Source organism: Rhipicephalus sanguineus, unplaced genomic scaffold, assembly GCF_013339695.2.
Source record: "Rhipicephalus sanguineus isolate Rsan-2018 unplaced genomic scaffold, BIME_Rsan_1.4 Seq654, whole genome shotgun sequence".
Lineage (NCBI taxonomy): Eukaryota > Metazoa > Arthropoda > Arachnida > Ixodida > Ixodidae > Rhipicephalus > Rhipicephalus sanguineus.
The window spans coordinates 132517-151566 of NW_023615699.1; the positions used below are offsets into that span (position 1 = coordinate 132517).

The following is a 19050-nucleotide window of genomic DNA, read 5'->3' on the forward strand; positions in this document are numbered from 1 at the left end:
GCTGCGACCCTGACAAACACTAAATCAAGATGTATGCCAACTTTCTTTTGTCGCATAATAATTTTCGATGTTTTCTGGCGATACGAATTTCAGATGATACAAATATTCTTGGTAACCCCGCAAGATTCGTATCACCGAGGTTTTACTTATATAGCAGGTGGTTGGACAAAGAGCCTACCATGCCACCATAGCTAGATAGCCATTTGTTTGTCTGGCAGTCTTTTGTTGTACTTTTGTTTGATGCAAGCAGTGTAAGCCCACTGGCTCTAGAGGCATCTCAAGTTGTGTTCAGTCCTTGCTGGTGGTCTCTAGAGGCCAGCATAGAGGTTGACATAGAGTTTCTGCGATGTTCTGCAGGCGAGCCCCTGAACCAGAACCCACCAGCATGGTGGCCATGCCCGATCAAATGGGTCCCATCGGGGCAGCTGACCACAGGGATCAGCGGAGAGGTGACCCCATTCTGCCAGCAGTGTTGGAACTTTGGGAGGAACGTGAGTCTCTTTATTCCATCTGTCCCTGCATTGCATTTCTTCAAATTCCGGTGTGCTGAATGGCTCAAGATGGTGGAGGAGCCCAAACTTGTGTTGAATCCATCCACTGTCATTCAGACAAAAAGGCAGCATCCTCTCACTGGCCGCAACTTAGGTTGTTGAAAAAAAAAATTGCTACAGATGCAGCATATTCACAAGATTCACAATGTTCGAGAGTTTGTGCGATGCTTGCAGAGCTAGCTAGCAGAGGGTGACTAGGGCAATAGGTACAGAGGAGGAGATGCAGGGCGAACAAACAAACAAATAAGGCAAAAAAAGAAAAGCTGTGGCAGTAACTCTAGGGCATGCAGGGTGAAGGAGAGGAATGGTTGCCTGGGCGACGGAGAAGCCCTTCGTCTGGCAGCTTGAAAGCTGCACACACTCGCACTGAGTGCATGCCCATGTCTGCATAAAGTGCAGTAATATGCACATGAATGCGGCACTGTGGGTATACCCTGAATAGGCAGTTTCACAGCATAGCAGCCCCGCACGGTAGTGAAACCACCTTTTGAGGCTGTTTAGATGCGGTGAAATGCATCTATTTGTTCACTTCGAATAGTACTTCAAAATTTTTTCAGTTTGAAATTCGTGTCGAAGTGAATTCCAATACTGTAATACTCTTTCAAATAATTGAAGTTCTCGAATATTCTATTCACACAGCCCTACTAAAATGCCTTCACGGAACTTGAAAAAATGCAGAAGTTCCTTTTGACTCAACCAATTCGCCTCCTTCTCCTGCACCTCCGTTTTTGCACGTTCCCTCTCCTCCTTCTTTGTTTGGGTTGGAGGAGAGGGTACAAAGCATATACATACACGCACTAGAGAAACCAGTTGCAGCCTTGGAGAAGGCAAGTCCGCTTGTCAAAACGTCACCTCCAGCAACACCCCGTGTTCATCAATTTTTCATCTCTTCAAGGCACTCGGTTTGAGAGCCCCGCCCAATAGTGTTCTTTTCCAGTGTTAATTTTGTCACTGCCGTTGGTTCTCAGATGTCAAACTTTAAACATTGGGAGATTTAAATGAATGTAGACATCCCAATTGCATGCTTAGATTCTTGGATATGTGCGGCTGCTTGGTTCACGTTACTATGGTTAGCGGGCAGATGTTGCTTAGCAGGCACCTTGTGGAATAAATGTTTTTTTAGAAGTATCTGCAATAGCATCACTACCATAATTGCAGTGTAAGTTTACAAATATACCGAGCTCTGCTTTGAATTTATGCAGCTACAGTTACAGTAAAACCTCATTAATTCGGACCTCAAGGGAGTGAAAAAAATGTCTGAATTATCCGAATGTCGAATTAACGAATGCATAACAAAAACGCACATTTTCAATTCCTTTATCGCATACCTTTATTTTGAGATGTAGTCCGTGATGCTTGTTTATTTTTTTGTGGACAGCTGGGAGGCAAGGACTAGTTTGCGGGCATGTGACAAACCCTCTAGCGCAAGAGTATTGCTTGGGACATCGTAACAAAACTGTCATGTTCTCCCGAGGCAGCACACGCACGAGGCTCAGTCCAAATGCTGACTGACGTATGCCGCCAGCAGCACGTTTATTTCAGTGATTATAAAAGCGATAAGAACGCCATCTTGTGGCGCTACATCAAACCGTCCAGGCTGATGACAGCAACAACATAACATTCCTTCCTCCCTTAACAGAAAGTGAAAGAACAGAAATAAAACAAAAAAAAACACAAGGAGCGCTACGATGCGCAAGCGGTGTTCAACTTGATATCTGGGGCACGTAACGCATAACTGGTTTCCGCACGCGCGCGAGCTGCGGCGAATTGGAGTCTGAGAAAGGGTCACTGGCTTCGGGGCATCCCCCGGCGCACAACCACCCGGATCACTGGAGACACATGTGCCCTCGAATTCCCCAGGCGAAGCCCCCGTATTTGCAGTGGTGCCGGCGGTGTCTGCTGGTTCGTAGGGCGCGGTAGCACTCGCAGCATCCAGAGGCCCAGCTGGTTCCACGCCTGAAGCATTTGGAGGGTCTGTGTGGGAACGCCCAGAATACTCTGACAGCTCATGCTGCCGCGGCACTGTCCACTCGCCTTCATGAAATGAGTGTGCAGAGTGGTTGCATTCTGCTAGGAAGCAGGGTGATTGTGCCCGCGTCTATGCAGGTCGACGTGCTGCAGCTGCTACATGAAGGGCATCCAGGAGTGGCGAAAATGAAAGCGGTGGCCCGTAGCCACGTCTGGTGGCCTCCAATTCGCCGCAGCTCGCGCGTGCGGAAACCAGTTATGCGTTACGTGCCCCAGTAATCAAGTTTTGTAAACTTCTTACCGCCACACAGTTTGGTCAACAGCTCTTCGATTATGGGAATCGGGTAACTTTCAGTGACCGTGACTGGGCTGATAGTGACTTTGAAATCACCACCACACGTAGTCTACCATCTTGCTTCACCACTGGAACTACTGGCGCGGCCCACTTGGACATCTTTACAGGGCGTATGATGCCTTCGCGCTGTAACCGCTGCAACTCTTCGACATACCTGTCAACAAGCGCGAACGGCACTGGTCGCGCCTTGAAGAATTTTGGCCTTGCTCCTTCTTGTAGCGTTATGCTGGCCAGGACTCCCTTCATCGTACCAAGGTTGTCTGAAAAAACATCGCCGAATTGTTCGACCAGGCCTTCAGCGTTGCTGATTGTTTTCACATCTAACGGCTTCAAGATGGTAATACCGAACGCTTCCGTCCAATCCCTTCCGAAAAGTGTCGGGCACGCTCCGCTCACAACTAATAACGACAAAGTTGCCTCCTGCGTGCCGACTTTTACTGTGGCCGACATTTTTCCCAATACGGTAGACAGCTCCCCAGAATAGCTTTTGAGCCACACGTCAGTATGTTCCAACGGCTCTCCTGGGAAAAGGGCGTTAAATTTCGCGTCGCTTATAATCGAAACACTGGCCCCGGTGTCCAATTCCATCACTATTGGCACGTTATTGACAAGAGCTTCGATTTTCATGGGTTCCGGTCCGGTAGCACGAAGAGACAACAAGGTGTATTCCTCACCTTGTCCCGGCTCTGTTTCGGAAAGTTCATTCATGTTGTGCACGGAGCGGGAGCCCGTCCCATTCCTTCCGTTAGACGCAGCTGTCTTGCAAACCCTTGCGAGGTGGCCATGTTGACCGCACTTGAAGCAGGTGGTGTATCGGTGTCGGCAGCGCGTTGTCTGGTGTTTGCCACTGCACCGGGTGCACCTTAGCTCCGTCATCTCTCTTGCTGGCCACTCTACAAAGTTTGCCGACTGTACCATATCTGTAGAAACGGACGGGGCGCCTAGCATGTGCGAGTCTCTTCTTGCGGTTTCTATCGCCATGACCATATTTTTCGCCGTTTCCAGGTTCAATTCTGCACTTTCCAAAAGGCGAGTCTGCATTCCGGAGTCGTTAATTCCGCAGACAATCTGGTCGCGCATCATTGGCTCACGCACTGCGCCAAAGTTGCAATCATCTACTAGCTTGTTAAGTGCAGCTACGTAGTCACTAACGGCCTCGCCTTCGTGCCTTTTCCTCGAAAAAAACTTGAAACTTGCGACCACTTCGAAAACTTTGGGCCTGAAGTGTGCGCCGAGGGCCGTGAAGATAGCTGCAAGTGTCGCGTCAGTCGGTTCTGTAGGCGACAGTAGGTTCCATACCAACGAGGAATAGCGCCTTCTGTCAGGAATACCGCCTTCTTTTTATCCTCGGCCACATCGTTCGCAGCGAAGTAAAGCAAAACACGCTCGTGATATTCCGGCCACTCACTTGTGCTTGCGTCGAACGCTTCCAGTCTGCCCACGGACGACATTCTTGTTGAATCCAGGCGCGGGTGCTTTCTGCCGCTCCCAACTCACAGATTTTATCTCTTGTCGCCAGTTGTCATGTTCTCCCCGAGACAGCACACGCACGAGGCTCAGTCCAAATGCTGACTGACGTATGCTGCCAGCAGCACGTTTATTTCAGTGATTATAAAAGCGATAAGAACGCCATCTTGTGGCGCTACATCAAACCGTCCAGGCTGATGACAGCAACAACATAACAAAAACTCCTCTAGAACGATGAGAGCGTCCGCGGCTTCTTCTGCGGTACGACACACCGGGCGTAGTTCATCGCATGGGTCTTCGTCGGACGCCTCATTCGTCTCACCGAGGGGCAGCACTGATGATCCCGCTCCTTGCTTCGTTTGCCGCCGGTGCACGGGTCCCCTTTAAAGGTGACGGTTTTATCTGGCAGTGCTTTAAAAAGGAGTGCCGTTTCGTCGGCGTTGAAAACGTCGTTAGAGTCCTAGGCTGCCATGTGGTCCTTAAGCTGCACGTTTTGCCAGTCTTTCACAACTTCTTCGTCCACCTCACCCCTCTTCCCGCACACGGTCTTGAACACGAGGCCATGCCGTTCTTTCAAATGCGCAAGCCAACCCTCCAATGCCTTGAATGAGTCTTATGTTCATTCGTAGAGCACACCTCTCTGCTTGCGCACATATAAGTGGTCCACTCAACGGCATCTTCGACTTGCGTGCAGTAACGATCCACTGCAACATCACTTCCTCCAGTTGTGGGTGGGCTGTGGTGCGTAATCGCTTTCGTCCGACGTGAAATTTCTCGCCCTCAAACGCTTCCGTTATTTGAGCCTCGTTTTTCATGTACGTCAATAGCGTGCTTCTTTCTACGTCGACCTGATGCAACACCTCTTCTCCGGAAGCGCTGTCTTTGAGTTCCTTTAGTATCTTCACTTAAGTTGCGAAGTCCTTCGCTGCGTACTTCGCGCGTTTCGCCGGTTCCGACATCGCGACAGGGTGATATATCACACCACCACTATGGCCCGACCACCAGCTCGTGCACCGACACTTCCGATACGCCGATATGTCACAATGCACCGAAGAGGGGGAAAAAAAGCACAACCGATGCCTGCAGGCCCGCACGCTATCCGTCTGAGGCCTTGTTTCTTTGTTATCCGTTCTTCGCCGATGACAGGACGATGCGTGCTCCAAAACACCACCTTCCGTCCCCTTTCATAAGTTTTCGAAAAAAAATGCGGTTTTCCTTGGCCTCCGCGATCGGCATCGACAGTGCACCGTTGCTGCTGGAGCCCATCTCAGAAACCTTGCACATGTGTGGCAAAGAAAACGCAATGGGATAAATATTATGGCCTCCGAGACGCAGTTTCAGTTTCACCGTCTTTGGCTTGCCTCCAGTCCGAATTAACCAGTGCGCGGGCAATTTTGCGTCGAATTAGCGAATGTTTGTTGCCATAGAGCTATGAACATTTTTGAAGGGAGGGTGCGGGAATGACGAATTATCCGAATTTCCGAATTGACGGGGGCCGAATTAATGAGATTCTACTGTATGCCTTTGGAAAATGTTCAGTGTTCAGCACAGGCAGCTGCTTGCTTTTGTGTTCCACTGAGTAGAGCTGAGTGCTTCAGCAACATGTTTTACAGTAAAACCTTTCAGTACAATAATTCAGTCTTGACGCTTTATTATTGTTGTTCTTGCAGACGAATCCCTGTTCTTGGATGCGGTCATCAACCAACTGGACTGGCTGTCGGTCCAGTTTAAACTGGTTCCTGCATATACTCTCTACATGGCTTGCCGCTATCGGGCTTCCACGCACTTTCGACCCGAGACGAGCCCTACTGAGCGTGCCCAACGGTTGACGGCGCTCGCCACCAACATAGGTGCTCGAGTGCGGGAAGCTGTGGAGCAGCAGCAACGAGACGCAGGGCCGTTGGCCTTCTGGTTGGCCAATGCCAGTGAGCTGCTGCACTTCCTACGACAGGACCGACACCTCAGTGCCTACACCTTGGACGCTCAAGACCTCCTCACCGAGGCACTCCAGCTGGCGTTTAGGCAGCTTGTTTCAGCACAGCGACGAGAGTTGGCTCAGGCTCTGCCCCGGGCTTTCCTGAGCCCCGACACGGCCACAGATGCACCGATTGGTAAGTTCCCCTTTGCTGGAGAAAATGTAGTGTGATTTGGGTCTAGTTTGAGTCTGCTTTTTGCTTTTCCCATAATGTGGAAGAGTTTTGTTTGTGCGGCTTGTACCTTTTTATATAAGAACACTTGCATTAGACAAGAGAAAGTTCCAATTTTATAGCTTTACAAGATACGCTTGCAGGCGCCTTAACCTTATGTGCATGAGGCCTCTTTCGTAAACCGCAAAGCTTACAGTGTTCTTATTTACTTCTGTGTGGATGAGACGGCAGCATTATTGGATTTCTGCAGGGGAGGTCTTTAGGTTGTTGGAGGACTGACAAGATGCTGTTGAACCTCGATATAACGAAATTCGATTTAGTTGCAACAATATAACGAAACTCGATCACCCCTTCAGTCTCTGTCTTCTCATGCTGTTTTTCGTTTTAATATGCATCAAAACCGACTAGGCCACCAACAAGCATTAACAGTGTTAATGCCACAATGTGCTACAAAAGACCTGCATTTTTGGTCGTGGAAACTGGTTGAACAACACTTATGACATTGACGCTGTGGCTGTGCTGGTAGCCATTGGAAATGGCAGCAAAATACAGTAAAAGCTCGTTAATTCGGATTTCTAGGGACCGGAAAAAATGTCCGAATTAACCGAATGTCCGAATTATCGAATGGTCGAAATAAACACAATAAATGCATGAGTTTTTTCAACATACCTTTACTTAACAAAGTAATCCCGGATGCTTGTCTGTTTTCGAGCAGATATTCGCGCGGACACAATTTTTCTGAGCCCTTCAAGGTGCTCAGCAGCTCGCATGCTGTCTGCAGTGGCCGCAAAAGTTTCACCCGTCATCCACGCTTTTCGGTTGGCACGGTAATCCACGGGAAGATTGTTGATGTTCTTAAAGCAGAGTGGCTTTTGAACCTTTCCGATAACGAGAAGCGGCAAGCGCTCTGTTCCCGTCACATTGGCGGCTAAAAGTACGGTTACTCGTTCCTTGCTTCTTTTGCCGCCGATACAATGTCCCCTTTCATCACTCTTCATCACTTCTTGTCGGGAGAGCCCATTATTCAGAGCACGCAAAATTTCTACTTTGGTGGTGAAGTCCTTGGCCTCGTACTTGGGCCGCTTCGCCGGCGTTGCCATCGGCGGAGAGTGCGGTCACACGAGAAGTCAGCACAAAAGCACCAGCAACGATCAAGCTAAAGGAGCCGTACTGAAACGTTCCTCGATAAATCGGCGATCAACGATGCAGCACACCAACGGGAACAAAGCAACAAAACCCACACGCGAAAAAAAGGCGTTCGACCAGTCTCAATCCAAGCCAAGTCGATAATTGATGTCCATGGCGATGCTGCGTTTGAGCTTCGCTTTTGTTCCGAATTGTTCTTTTTTCGTTTTCGAGCCTCGCCAGCGGCCCGAAAGTCGCCGAATTATCCGATTTGCGGTCAAATCTGTCCGAAATAACGAGCGCCCAGTCTCATAGAGTGATGCGTATATTTACAGGGACCAGATGACGTATCCGAATTAACCGATTTTCCGAATTAACGAGAGTCGAATAAACGAGCTTTTACTGTAATACACTGTGGAGTAAACAATGGAGTGCACTGCCATACTACTGCTTTTTTCTCATGAGAAAAGTTAAGCGCGCTCCTCAACTTGTAATGTGTTGTGGCTGACACCATGCTGTGCCTACCGATTGCAAAGACCTGTCGACCAAGGATGAAATGTTTATACAGTTAAACCTGGATATAACAAAATTGACAAATTCCCAAAAATATTCGTTATAAACAGGCTTTCGTTATATCCAGTTTCTGCAGTTCCAGTTTCCGCAGTTTCCAACAGAAAAGCCGATTTTCTTTCGTTTTTTTTTTTCTTTAAGAAAACCGGCGCCGTTAGCATGGTGGCACCCACGAGCGGCTAGATGAGGTTTGAAGGGAGAAGGGGGGGGGCATGCCTGCGCACGCGCACGCGACGTCACCTGCCTGCCCGCCTTGCGCACGCTGCACACACAAAGGAGCACTCGCTCTCGCCTCGCAGTAGCCGGGGCTTCGAGCATGCCACGCACGACGCTGCTGCTTCGCGCTCACTTCGGCGGGGTAACCGCAGAAGATTCATGTGGCTCCTGGTCGTGCCAAATTACAAAATTCGGGACAAAATCCCTAGGTTGTCAGCGGCGAAAATTCGTTATGTCAAGGGTGTCTCCTGTTGCCACTTTGTTGCATAGAGTTCGCAAATACATGTGCTTCTATGGAATAACGGCGGGGAATAGAAAAACTTTGTAATATAGAGGAATTCGTTGTATGGAGGCTTGTTATAGGCAGGTTTGACTGTATGTGGATAATCCAGACAAGACAGAGGTTCGGGGGAGGATGGAGGCTTGAAGTGATGAAATTTTAAACGGAATGTCACTGATGCCGATGTTTTGAAAGAGGACTTGTCTTTGTCAAGGCAGCGACTTTTCATATACAGTTGCCGACTGATTTTCCGGACCTGGCAGTGATCGCAAAATAGTCCGAAATATCTAACAGTCTGAGAAAGTCGTTAAGACATGAAATAAAATTTATTTGGATGACATCAGCCTAAAAAAGTCTCTAATAATGTCCTGCTTCATGCTACGCTTGCAGACGAACAGATTTGGTTGTAGTTTGGCTACAGTGACATCATCGGTGCATTAGCGATCGCTGCCGCCGACTGTTGCGGGCAGCACACCAGGTGGCCCCATGGCACCAAGCAGACAAAATTTGAAGCTGGTCACAAAAGGATGCACGCAACGTATCGGTTGGTTGGGGGAATTTAACGACGCAATCTGGGGTTTTGTACCTGCACTGACACAGCACAGTACGTGAGCCTCCAGCATTTTACCTCCATCGAAACGCGTCCACCATGGCCGTGATCAAACCCGCGAGTTTGAGGTCAGCAGCCAAACGCCGACCACTAAGCAACCGCAATGGCAGAGAACATGTGACTTGCACAATGTCTAAAAAACACACTTGACACACCAACAACACTACCATATGCGGAATAACAACCCGAAAAACAAACGCACAAAAGAGAAAAAAAACCTACCCGTGTAGTAATGATGACGATAAGCCTGACTTGAAAAGAAAAGTTGCGTCCCGAAGAGCGTTTTGTCAGCCAAGGAAGAGTGGGCATGGCCTCTGAAACCGGAAGATTGTGCACGCTCTCAATCTTGGAGGCCACACAACTGGCTACTGGAAACCAAACTTGACCATGCCAGTGAAAAATTTAACATCGTGGCTTTCAAAATTGAGCGGCATGGCTCGAAACTAGCAATTTATCCAAAAAATTGAACTTTAGGGCATAAACTCGTAAGAAAAATTTATCATGAAAATGTATTAGAGCTATGGGAACCTTGATGGTGCACTTATGAAGTCCAAAATATCCATCAAGTCCAAATTTTCAGAGTCCGAAAAGTCCTTCGGCGACTGTGTATGGATAAGCATTGGAAGTGCATGGGAATGTGATGGCAACCACTGACAGTATGTTATCGCTAACAATCCTATTGCCATAAGCATCCGAGATATCTGCTGTGCAACGTGCACGGTGCGGCGCCATTATAATGCCTACTACACGCCTAATAGGCAACAACCCAAACCCAGTGTGCCGCTTTCTTGTGCGGGACAGCTTTACGTGCGTGTCCTTTGCAGTTGCGTGCATTTCATGCATACAACTAAAGGAAAACTGCTGAAATGCATAAAATGCATTTCAGTGGTTGTATGCATTTCGGATCACCATGGCATATGTCAACTTGTTTATGTCCTCTCCAGCGTACTTTATTCCCACACCTCGACGTTTCTCTGCAGGCGAGGCTCTTGGCGTGTTGGCTAGCAGCATGAGCCTGCTGCGACGCTGCCGGGTGAATGCCGCGCTGACGATCCAGTTATTCTCCTGGCTCTTTCACCATGTCAATGCGTGGCTGCTCAACAGCCTCCTCTTGCACGGGCGCCCTCCACTATGTCGGCCAACGGGTGCCCTGCTAAAGCGCCGGCTGGCTCACCTGGTAGCCTGGGCAGAGCAGCAAGGCCTAGAGCTGGCTGCCGACTGCCACCTTGCACGTCTCATCCAGGCTGCTCACCTGCTGGCGGCACCAAAGGCCCACCCACAGCATGACCTGCCCCTGCTTGCTGACGCCTGTTTCAAGCTTAATTCTATCCAGGTATTCTGACAAAGGGATCTCCACTATGCCATTCCGTGTGTTGTGAACTTGCCTTGCTCCAGTGGATGGAGATAGTGCCTCTGTGAGAACACAGAAATGTAAAGATTTCGAGCGATGACTGTGAAAAGTTGGCCAACATTGCATAAAGGAATGAGATAGCGAAAGCTTGCATCACTTCCTATTACAGAAGTTGAGCGATCTGTGCCACTGTAAAAGCTGGGCTAATTGGAGTGAACTTAGCAAACATAGCACTGCAAATGGAGATGCAAAGTCGCAGAGATGTTTGCTGGCTTGTGCTATACAGGTTGCCCCAGCTATCTTTAGCCAGAGTTTAAAAATATCCCGAAGCACTCTGACAGTGCAACCAAGTGCATGTTACTGACTATTGGACAGAGTAAGTCACACTATCTTTAACAGCGGAGCTCTAGGTTGACACGATGGATGTGAAATGTAGACGTTTCTTCAATGCTTGTGCCTTCTGAAGAAAACAAAAGAGAAGCACAGAACAGATAAACAGAAGAGAAAGGAGAGAAAGAATCAGAGAGAAAGAAATAGGTGCAGAGAGGGAGAACCTTGCTAATTAAGCCCATGCTAATTAGGTAGGATCAGCTAATCAAGACTGTTAATTACACTTGCACAATATTAATTAGGACCATGCTAAGACCTTGCTAATAATCTAGGCTGGCCACACTGTTAGTCGAGCCTTGCACCACTAGTGCAAGCTGCCCACATTTTTTATGTTGCTGCCATTCTTCCTTCTTATAATTCATACTTTGTTGTCATCGTTTAAGTGGTTTGTGTGTAAACATGGGTCTGTGTATCTCCTACGTACAATTCAGCCATCCTGAAGTGCTGTATTTATAAATAAATAAATAAATAAATAAATAAATAAATAAAATGTGCTCTTTTCTGTGTATCCTCATTTTTTCCTGTGCTACAACAAAGTTGGAAACAGCCATTCCCTGTCCCAAGGTCTTGGAAGCTAGATGGCATTTGTACAGTTTTGTTTGCCCCCCCCCCCCCCACGCCCCCGTAATTGAGAATAAAGCTGGCATTTGTGGAGCAGTCAGCTCCATTGGGCAGCACATCTCATTATGTGCCTGTTTCAAGTGGTGTGGCAACGATGCAGAGATGCGAGCTTTTTTGGGTTTATCAGCATGCAGGTACCGTATTTACTCGATTCTACCGCGCCCTCGATTGTAACGCGCACCTGTTTTCCATGACCAAAAAGAAAAAAAAAATGTACACCATCGATTCTAACGCGCACCCATTTTTCGTGAGAGAAATGAACAAAAGTACTAAGGAGTCTACCTTCGCACATTCAGAGGAACAGGTATTTGGGTTTTAAAGAACTAAAGTTTCAAAAAAAGAAAACACAAAGTCAAACGGCGGGCCTTGCCGCTGAAACTGTCACCACTACGGCGGCGATACGAGTCGCGTAATGGATCAGTCTTCGTCGCTGTCAACGCTCTTCGAGTTCGGCAAACCGGCCCTGCTTTTGTCCACAGAAACTTTTTCGTGAAGCTTTGCTGTAAAACAATCTTCTTCTTCTGTTAGCGTCAGTCTCGCACGCACGTTTCGGCAACTCTGAACGACCGCGATGCGGCCCGATTTCCGTCCGTCTCTGCACATAACTTTTCTTTGAAATGCGACATCGTGGTGCACTCGTCGAGTATTTGGAGGGGGCACTTCCATGCCGCCGATGCGAATGCAGAACGAGATGACAAACTCCTCAGCATACGTATGAACTGAAACAATGACAGAAATGGCCGAGGCACGTAGGAGGCGGCCATTTTGAAATGCCGATGGCAATACGATAACCGTTTTTTCGGTACTCGATTCTAACGCGCATGCGATTTTACGACTCGTTTTGCCGAAAAAAAGGTGCGCGTTAGATTCGAGTAAATACGGTATATGATGCGTGGTTTGCAGGGGTGTTTTGTGACTAGTGTACTTGAGCAACTGTGCACATATTCTGCTTTGCACATTATGAAGACGTTTTTGTGCCTGCCTTGTGTGGCAGGTGCGGCACCTGCTAGAGCGGTTCCAGCCATTGGGACCAGGGGACCAGGTTGGCCCCGGTTTGATCGATGCATTGGTGCATGAAGCGCGCAAAGGTGAAGATGCTCGCCTCGCCGAGGAAGGCCGCCCGCTTCAACTGGCCGAAGAGCCTCAGCTGGCCCTGCCTTTTCTGCTACCCGAGGATGGATACTCGTGTGAGACTGTGCGGGGCGTACCACCAGGACTGCAGGTGGGTGGCCACAGCTTTTGCTGTTTGGTGTGTAATGCCCGATGGTAGGGTAAATGATGTCCATAGTGCGACATTACTTGGAACCAAAATGTACCAATCGGAGTGTTTACATAAATGGGACGTGTGGACTGGCACTAAGAAAGAACTGTAAAGAGAACAGTACAGTAAACCCTTGGTTAACTTATTTACGTGTGGCAGTATATGATATCGGCGTGCCGGAGATGCGTTTTAATTTCTATCTTCTCACCAAAGAGCAACGTATAGCATTGGTGATACCACTTTCACTGCAGACATCACAGTGATCTCAATAGCTGTCAGCGCTACGTAATTTTCACCGTTTATCTCAAAAAGCTTCCACGCTGAACTTGAGGTATCTAAAAATCTCAGCAGTGAAAGTAGCAGTTGGAAGTCACCATTTCGCTCGGCCATTTCGGACATCATCACTCCCAGACTTAACTGACCACTTATTCTTTGTGTTACCTAGCCACTTCTGCTGCTTTGTTTTGTTTTACTTTTGTATATATTGTTAACCACTCCCCTCTGTAATACTTCAGGTCTTGAGGGTAAATACAATGAAAATGAAAATGAAGATGCCTCTGTACTCTGAGGAGAGCGTGCATATCCTCCTATAATGAGCCCAGCTGTAGTGGAGGAGGTGTGGTGGAGTTGCAGGTATGTGCGAGTCATCCCGGCCACACGTGCTCCGGGTAATGGTTGTCACAGCGACTGAGAGATAGAGAGAAATATTTTAATGAGAAGCTGGAGATGTTAGCCGGGCTATTCGCCTGACATGCTACTCCAGGTGCTGGGCGATGATTGTGATATATACACTGATAAACACATTACACATACAGCCACACGCAGACTACACTGTTTACAATGCGACTGAGCAGCGTAGGCAGACATTTGGGCAAGTTGGAACTGGCTTGGAACACAAGGCAGCGCTGTCGTGTGTTCTTTTGTACTTTGTGTCTTCATTTTTTGTGCAGCCCATCCAAGATGTTGAGCATAGGCGGCCAGTGTTGCTTAACTTCCTGGTAATTTGTGTTGGATAGAAAGGCCTGGTGAGCCTAGATGGCTGGTAGCTTTGTATGCACTGTCTCCTTGTGCACGTAATGTCAGCAGTTCAGAAAAAAAAATAATAAGTACGGAGCATGTGCAACAGTGACACCGCTGCTTCTTTACGTAAGTAATGTATTTACATTTGGTTGTAAATTACACTCTCGTCTATTTTGTTCATCTTGATTAAACAGTGCACAATAAAAACTACGATGAAGAGCAACACACGCACAACTAGCACTGTCACTTCTTGTGTGTGTGTGTTGCTCTTTCTTTGTCCCAGTTTTCATTGTGCGCTGTTTGAACCAAGATCAGCGATTACCAACTCGCTCAAGTTACCGTCTTATCGATTATTGTGTTCTTTGTTCCACTGTGCAGGAGTTTCTGCAGCCACTGTGCCTTGCTGGGCTCTGTAGGCTGACCCTGCAGCCCACTTCACTGGGTCACTGGACCATCTACATGTGCGACCAGGACGTCCTTGGTCCCCGAATCGTTACACTGGCTCTGAAGAAAAGCCCTTCTGGCATGGGACTGAGCATTGTGGCTGCCAGGGTGAGTACCTTTACATTAACTTCTAGACCACTCTTTCTCATATACTGAAATGGTACCTGTTCAGTGTGGTATGGCTGTAGTTGGGCATTGATTGAGAAATGCTGAATGTGGCCCTGCCGGGGCATTGCTGACTTACATTTTGGTGTAAGTGGCAGAGCAATACTGTGAAATCTCGTTAATACAAACAACAAATTAACAAGCTTTTCTGAAATTCTGCACTGATAGCTTGTTTAAATGTAAAAAATATTTCATTACAGCTAAACTTCGTTTAATTATTTCAGAGGACTGGGAAAAAACGCCTACGGTATAGCCATCAGGCTGGCATTGAGTCGAGCTGGAAGTGTTACTGTAGAATAGCGACTCTGCTGTCAACCAAGTTCAAATGCATATGTGGAAAACTTTCCTTGCAATTTTTTTCTGCCTTTTTTGAAGCTCGGTTCGACACAAGCATGCTGTGTGATAAAATGCGAGACGTGCAGCTTGGCCTCTCTTCATTTCGATGCCGCACTCTTTGCATTGTCAGTGACATGGCCTTGTTACATGCAACATTAACTCATACATCCAAATTTACATTGTGGGAAACTGTAGGTTTCCTGTAAATTTGCATATAAATTGTATGTAAACGCACGTCATTCATCGTGAGTTTCCACCGTCTTCAGCCGTGTGCAGGGTTACGATGAGGACTGGAACAGATGTTGTGTTGACGTGCCTTGCTTTCTACGTGAAGTTGTTCCTTTTGTATTGTCTCCTGAGGGCTTTGTGCTTTCTTCGCAGGGCTCCAACCAGGACCGGTTGGGTATCTACGTGAAGAGTGTTGTCCGAGGCGGGGCAGCTGACCTAGACGGCCGCCTCCAAGCCGGTGACCAGCTACTCCGAGTTGACGGCCACTCCCTGGTCGGCGTCTCGCAAGAAAAGTGAGCTGTCCTACGTGATAGTTCTACCAATTGTAACATTCTTGTCTGCCCTTCTTTTTGTAAAGCAACTTGGTGTTCATTTGCCAACGATTGTAGACGCACAAATTTGGAGTATTCCAGGCATCCTTTGCAGCTCCTTTGATCTTGCTCTTTCCCTTTCGTGAATAAAACTGCCATTTCTTTTTTTAAGTTAAGCAATATTTATGTATATATTTTTTAGGGAAGTACTACTAGGCTTTTGCGAATAGTAAATTTTAGGTTTGAAGCGAATAGTGATTTGGTTGAATAATTTCTAATTGAATTTGAATGGTATATGTAACATATTATAAAGAAAAAGGAGCATATCTGCCATGACTAGAGATGATTTTAGGCAAATGCCCATTTTGTTCCTTGCGTTCCTATTACCTTATTTACCCAAATCTAATGCGTCCCCGATTCTAACGCGCACCCTGATTTGGCAACAGAAAAAAAAATGAGAGACCCGATTCTAACGCGCACCCGAATCCGAAAAAAGAAAAAGAGACATACCTGATTGGAACGAGCACGTGATTTCCGCGAACGAACGGGAGAAAAAGGAAGCAAAGTATTTTCAGCAAGGGAAAAAAAAGTTTATTTAATCGCTATTGCACTCAGAGAGCTCTTTGTCACTCTCGGACCAGAGCATCTCGTCTTCAATTTCGTCCATAGCATTGGAGATTCCACATTTCTTGAAGGCTTTCTCAACTATGCCAGATGGAATCCCATGCCAAGCTTCAGCCACCCACCTTGTCATGTCTTCAATCGAGGCACGCTTCAGCCTGTTGCTTGATGTGAACGTATGGCTCCCGTCGACTAGCCACTCACTATACAGTGCCCGCATGCGGTCTTTCATGGGCTTGTTAATGCAAACGTCCAGCGGTTAAAGCTGAGACATCATGCCACCCGGAATCACCACCAAGCCTGTATGGCAAGCCGCCAGTTCATCTTTCACGCGCTGATCCAGGTGACACTTGAATGCATCAAGCACAAGCATGTTAGTCTCGCACCTCGCTGCGATTCGAAGTAAAAAACAAAAATAATAACCTGCACACATTCCATTTATCTGCTTTATTTCTCTCAACTTTTATTCATCTATTCAAGCAACAGATTACACAAATTACACATATCACCTCAAATAATTCTCGCAGTGTCATGTGCTACTGTGAGCGATGTCAGAGCACTAATGTCTACGTAGAGGAGCCACGTGAATGCACAGATAACTACATAGGACCATTCCTTGTTGTACATCATCCCCTCCATCTCGGGACGCGCGCCCGCGAGATGAAGGGCAAGCAGCATTTTAAAATTTCACGTCTTTCCGCGGGGCGTAGCGTTGCAAATCTTGGCAGACGTGATCGTGAGTGCCCAGTGCATTCAATACATTTGTCGGCTCGAAATGCTGAAACCTGGTGAGGGGCATTTTAAGGCGTTCACCAACAGAGGAGAAATTGACCCTGCGCGATTAGACTTGGCCAATACGAGGCACCCTCCCTTCTAGTCCTTTATTGGTCTGGCTATCTGATCCTGTGCTGCTCTTCTCAGCCATGCCAAAGAGATACCCAGGAGTGCGTTGATTCGATGCTGGACACTTGACTCACCATGCTAGGCAATGAAACGGGAAACCGTGTTCTGCAAACCGTATGGGAAAAAGAACAATTGCGTGGCTATGTTCAACCGGTTGGTGCCTTTGTGCCATCATAAACAATAACATTTTATTGCTTTCCTGTCGTAGATACAGGTCCTGCACATCTTTCATTGAAATTGTTTGAATTTATGTGAAAATTTATTGGGCCTATATTTACGATTTAGCAGGCCTGAAACGGTGTTTTGTGCCTGCCTATTTTTGGCGCCCGAAACACTCTTTTTTTAGTGCCTAAAAATCTGGCCTCTAGTCGTGACCCAACTAAGTTGCACAATATTCTTCAAAATTGAAACAAGGAATGCGCAAATGTCATTCTTTTTGGTTCAAAGGGAAGTGGAAGTAACTTTGAATAGTAGCAGGATTTGACTTTCGGTAGAATGCAAGTGATAACTTGCAAGATTCTTACATTACGTTTTAAAATTTACTTAGAGCATATAGGTCAGTATAACGAGCTTTTAAACTTAAATAATGATGAATCGATGTCAGGGTAATTTGTGTGTTGAACCTTGAAGTGGGGCTTCGCAGCAATGTGGATTTTTCCTGGATAGTTGTATTCACGGTATAGCAGTGAAACTACCTTTACAGGGGGTTACATGCGGTTTGTATATGTCTAGTTCATTCGTTTCGTTCGTTTATTATTACCTCAAGGGTTCCGAAGGACATTACATGAGGGGTGGGCAAGAAAACATGATAGATAAAAAAAAATCAAAACAGCACCAACATTAACAACAAAATAGAAAAACAGCAGTAGATAACATTTACAAGGATAAAATATGGCTTTTTACGGCAGTTTTAAATTGGGCAAACTGAGATGACATGGCGATGCGGGCGGCAAATTTCGACTATTTCGAAATTTGCAATAATTTAAATTCGTTTCGAAGCGAATTTGAATACTGTAATATGTATTCGTTCGAATATTCGAACTGCTCGAATATTCTCACATGCCTAGGAACTACCATATGTACATTTGTTATAATGCGACTGCAAATATAACGAGAGGGTTTGTTCGTGCTCTTAAGGAAATGAAAAAATTTGGGGTAATGATTATAACGTCGGTACCCTTTAGGGCAGCCCTAGTTGAGGGTACCAAAAGATGTGGCTTTAAAAACTTCACGAGGCGTGACAGCTACATCTTTATAGTTGGATGTTTAGATGCTGAGCATTTATGGGCAAAAAATACCCACGGTATTCATGCATAAATTCGGACAGCTTCTCTTCTAACTAGTGATGGCATTCTTGCATGCTACCGTAAATGGCAGTTTCGCGTGGGCGTGGCATGTGTCAAGGGAATAAATATTTTTCTGAAAGCCTTCAGGCAGAAAGTTTTTAAATGAGGCACTATACACACAAACCAGGACAGAGGGTACACCATACTCCTGTTGATAATAAAAGTGTGTTTTTTTGCCCATGTAGGTGAAGCAGGCGTCCACTCTCTCTGGACAGGTTAGCTCTAGTCGAGAGACATACGGAAACACATCTGGTCGGGAAAAGACAGGAGGAAAATGAAAATGGACAGCGACCACGAATGTTCACATAAAACCAAGACGTTTTGGAGACGTGTAGATGTTTAGGAGAGGTTAGCTGCAAAGAGTGCATGGAAGAAATGACACATTTGTTGCTGTCACTTGCACCAATAGTGGTTCATGAACGCAATGCATGCAGGGCGGCAGAGCTGATGACACGCACCGGCCCACTAGTCCAGCTGGAGGTGGCCAAACAGGGGGCCATCCACCACGGGCTGGCATCACTGCTCTGCCAACCATCGCCTCTGCTCCTGCAGCGCGGCAGTGGCCGCCTCAGTGAACGCGACATCCCTGGCCGTCTAGCCCACGAAGAGCCCCCTCCCAGGATCCAGGGCAGCAAGAGTGTGCCTGCTCTCAATTGTACGTGACCCTTTGCTGTTAGGCCTTGCCATGCGTATTCTCGTGCTTTCTTGAAAGAAGCCTCTAGGCATTCCAGCTGCATTGGCCATGTTTCAGTGAGAACGAAATG

The 19050-nt window shown here is 47.1% G+C and overlaps 1 protein-coding gene across 2 annotated transcripts in view; it reads left to right on the forward strand.

Moving 5' to 3' along the window:
• Positions 1-19050, forward strand: part of LOC119378004 (afadin) — a 63703-nt gene that overhangs the window by 22942 nt on the left and 21711 nt on the right. For both annotated transcript variants that reach the window (XM_037647276.2, XM_037647277.2), the window contains exons 9-15: positions 358-491; positions 6012-6452; positions 10270-10622; positions 12646-12873; positions 14311-14484; positions 15259-15398; positions 18721-18941. In XM_037647276.2, the coding sequence (XP_037503204.1) occupies positions 358-491; positions 6012-6452; positions 10270-10622; positions 12646-12873; positions 14311-14484; positions 15259-15398; positions 18721-18941 (1691 nt within the window). The remainder of the gene's footprint in view (positions 1-357; positions 492-6011; positions 6453-10269; positions 10623-12645; positions 12874-14310; positions 14485-15258; positions 15399-18720; positions 18942-19050) is intronic.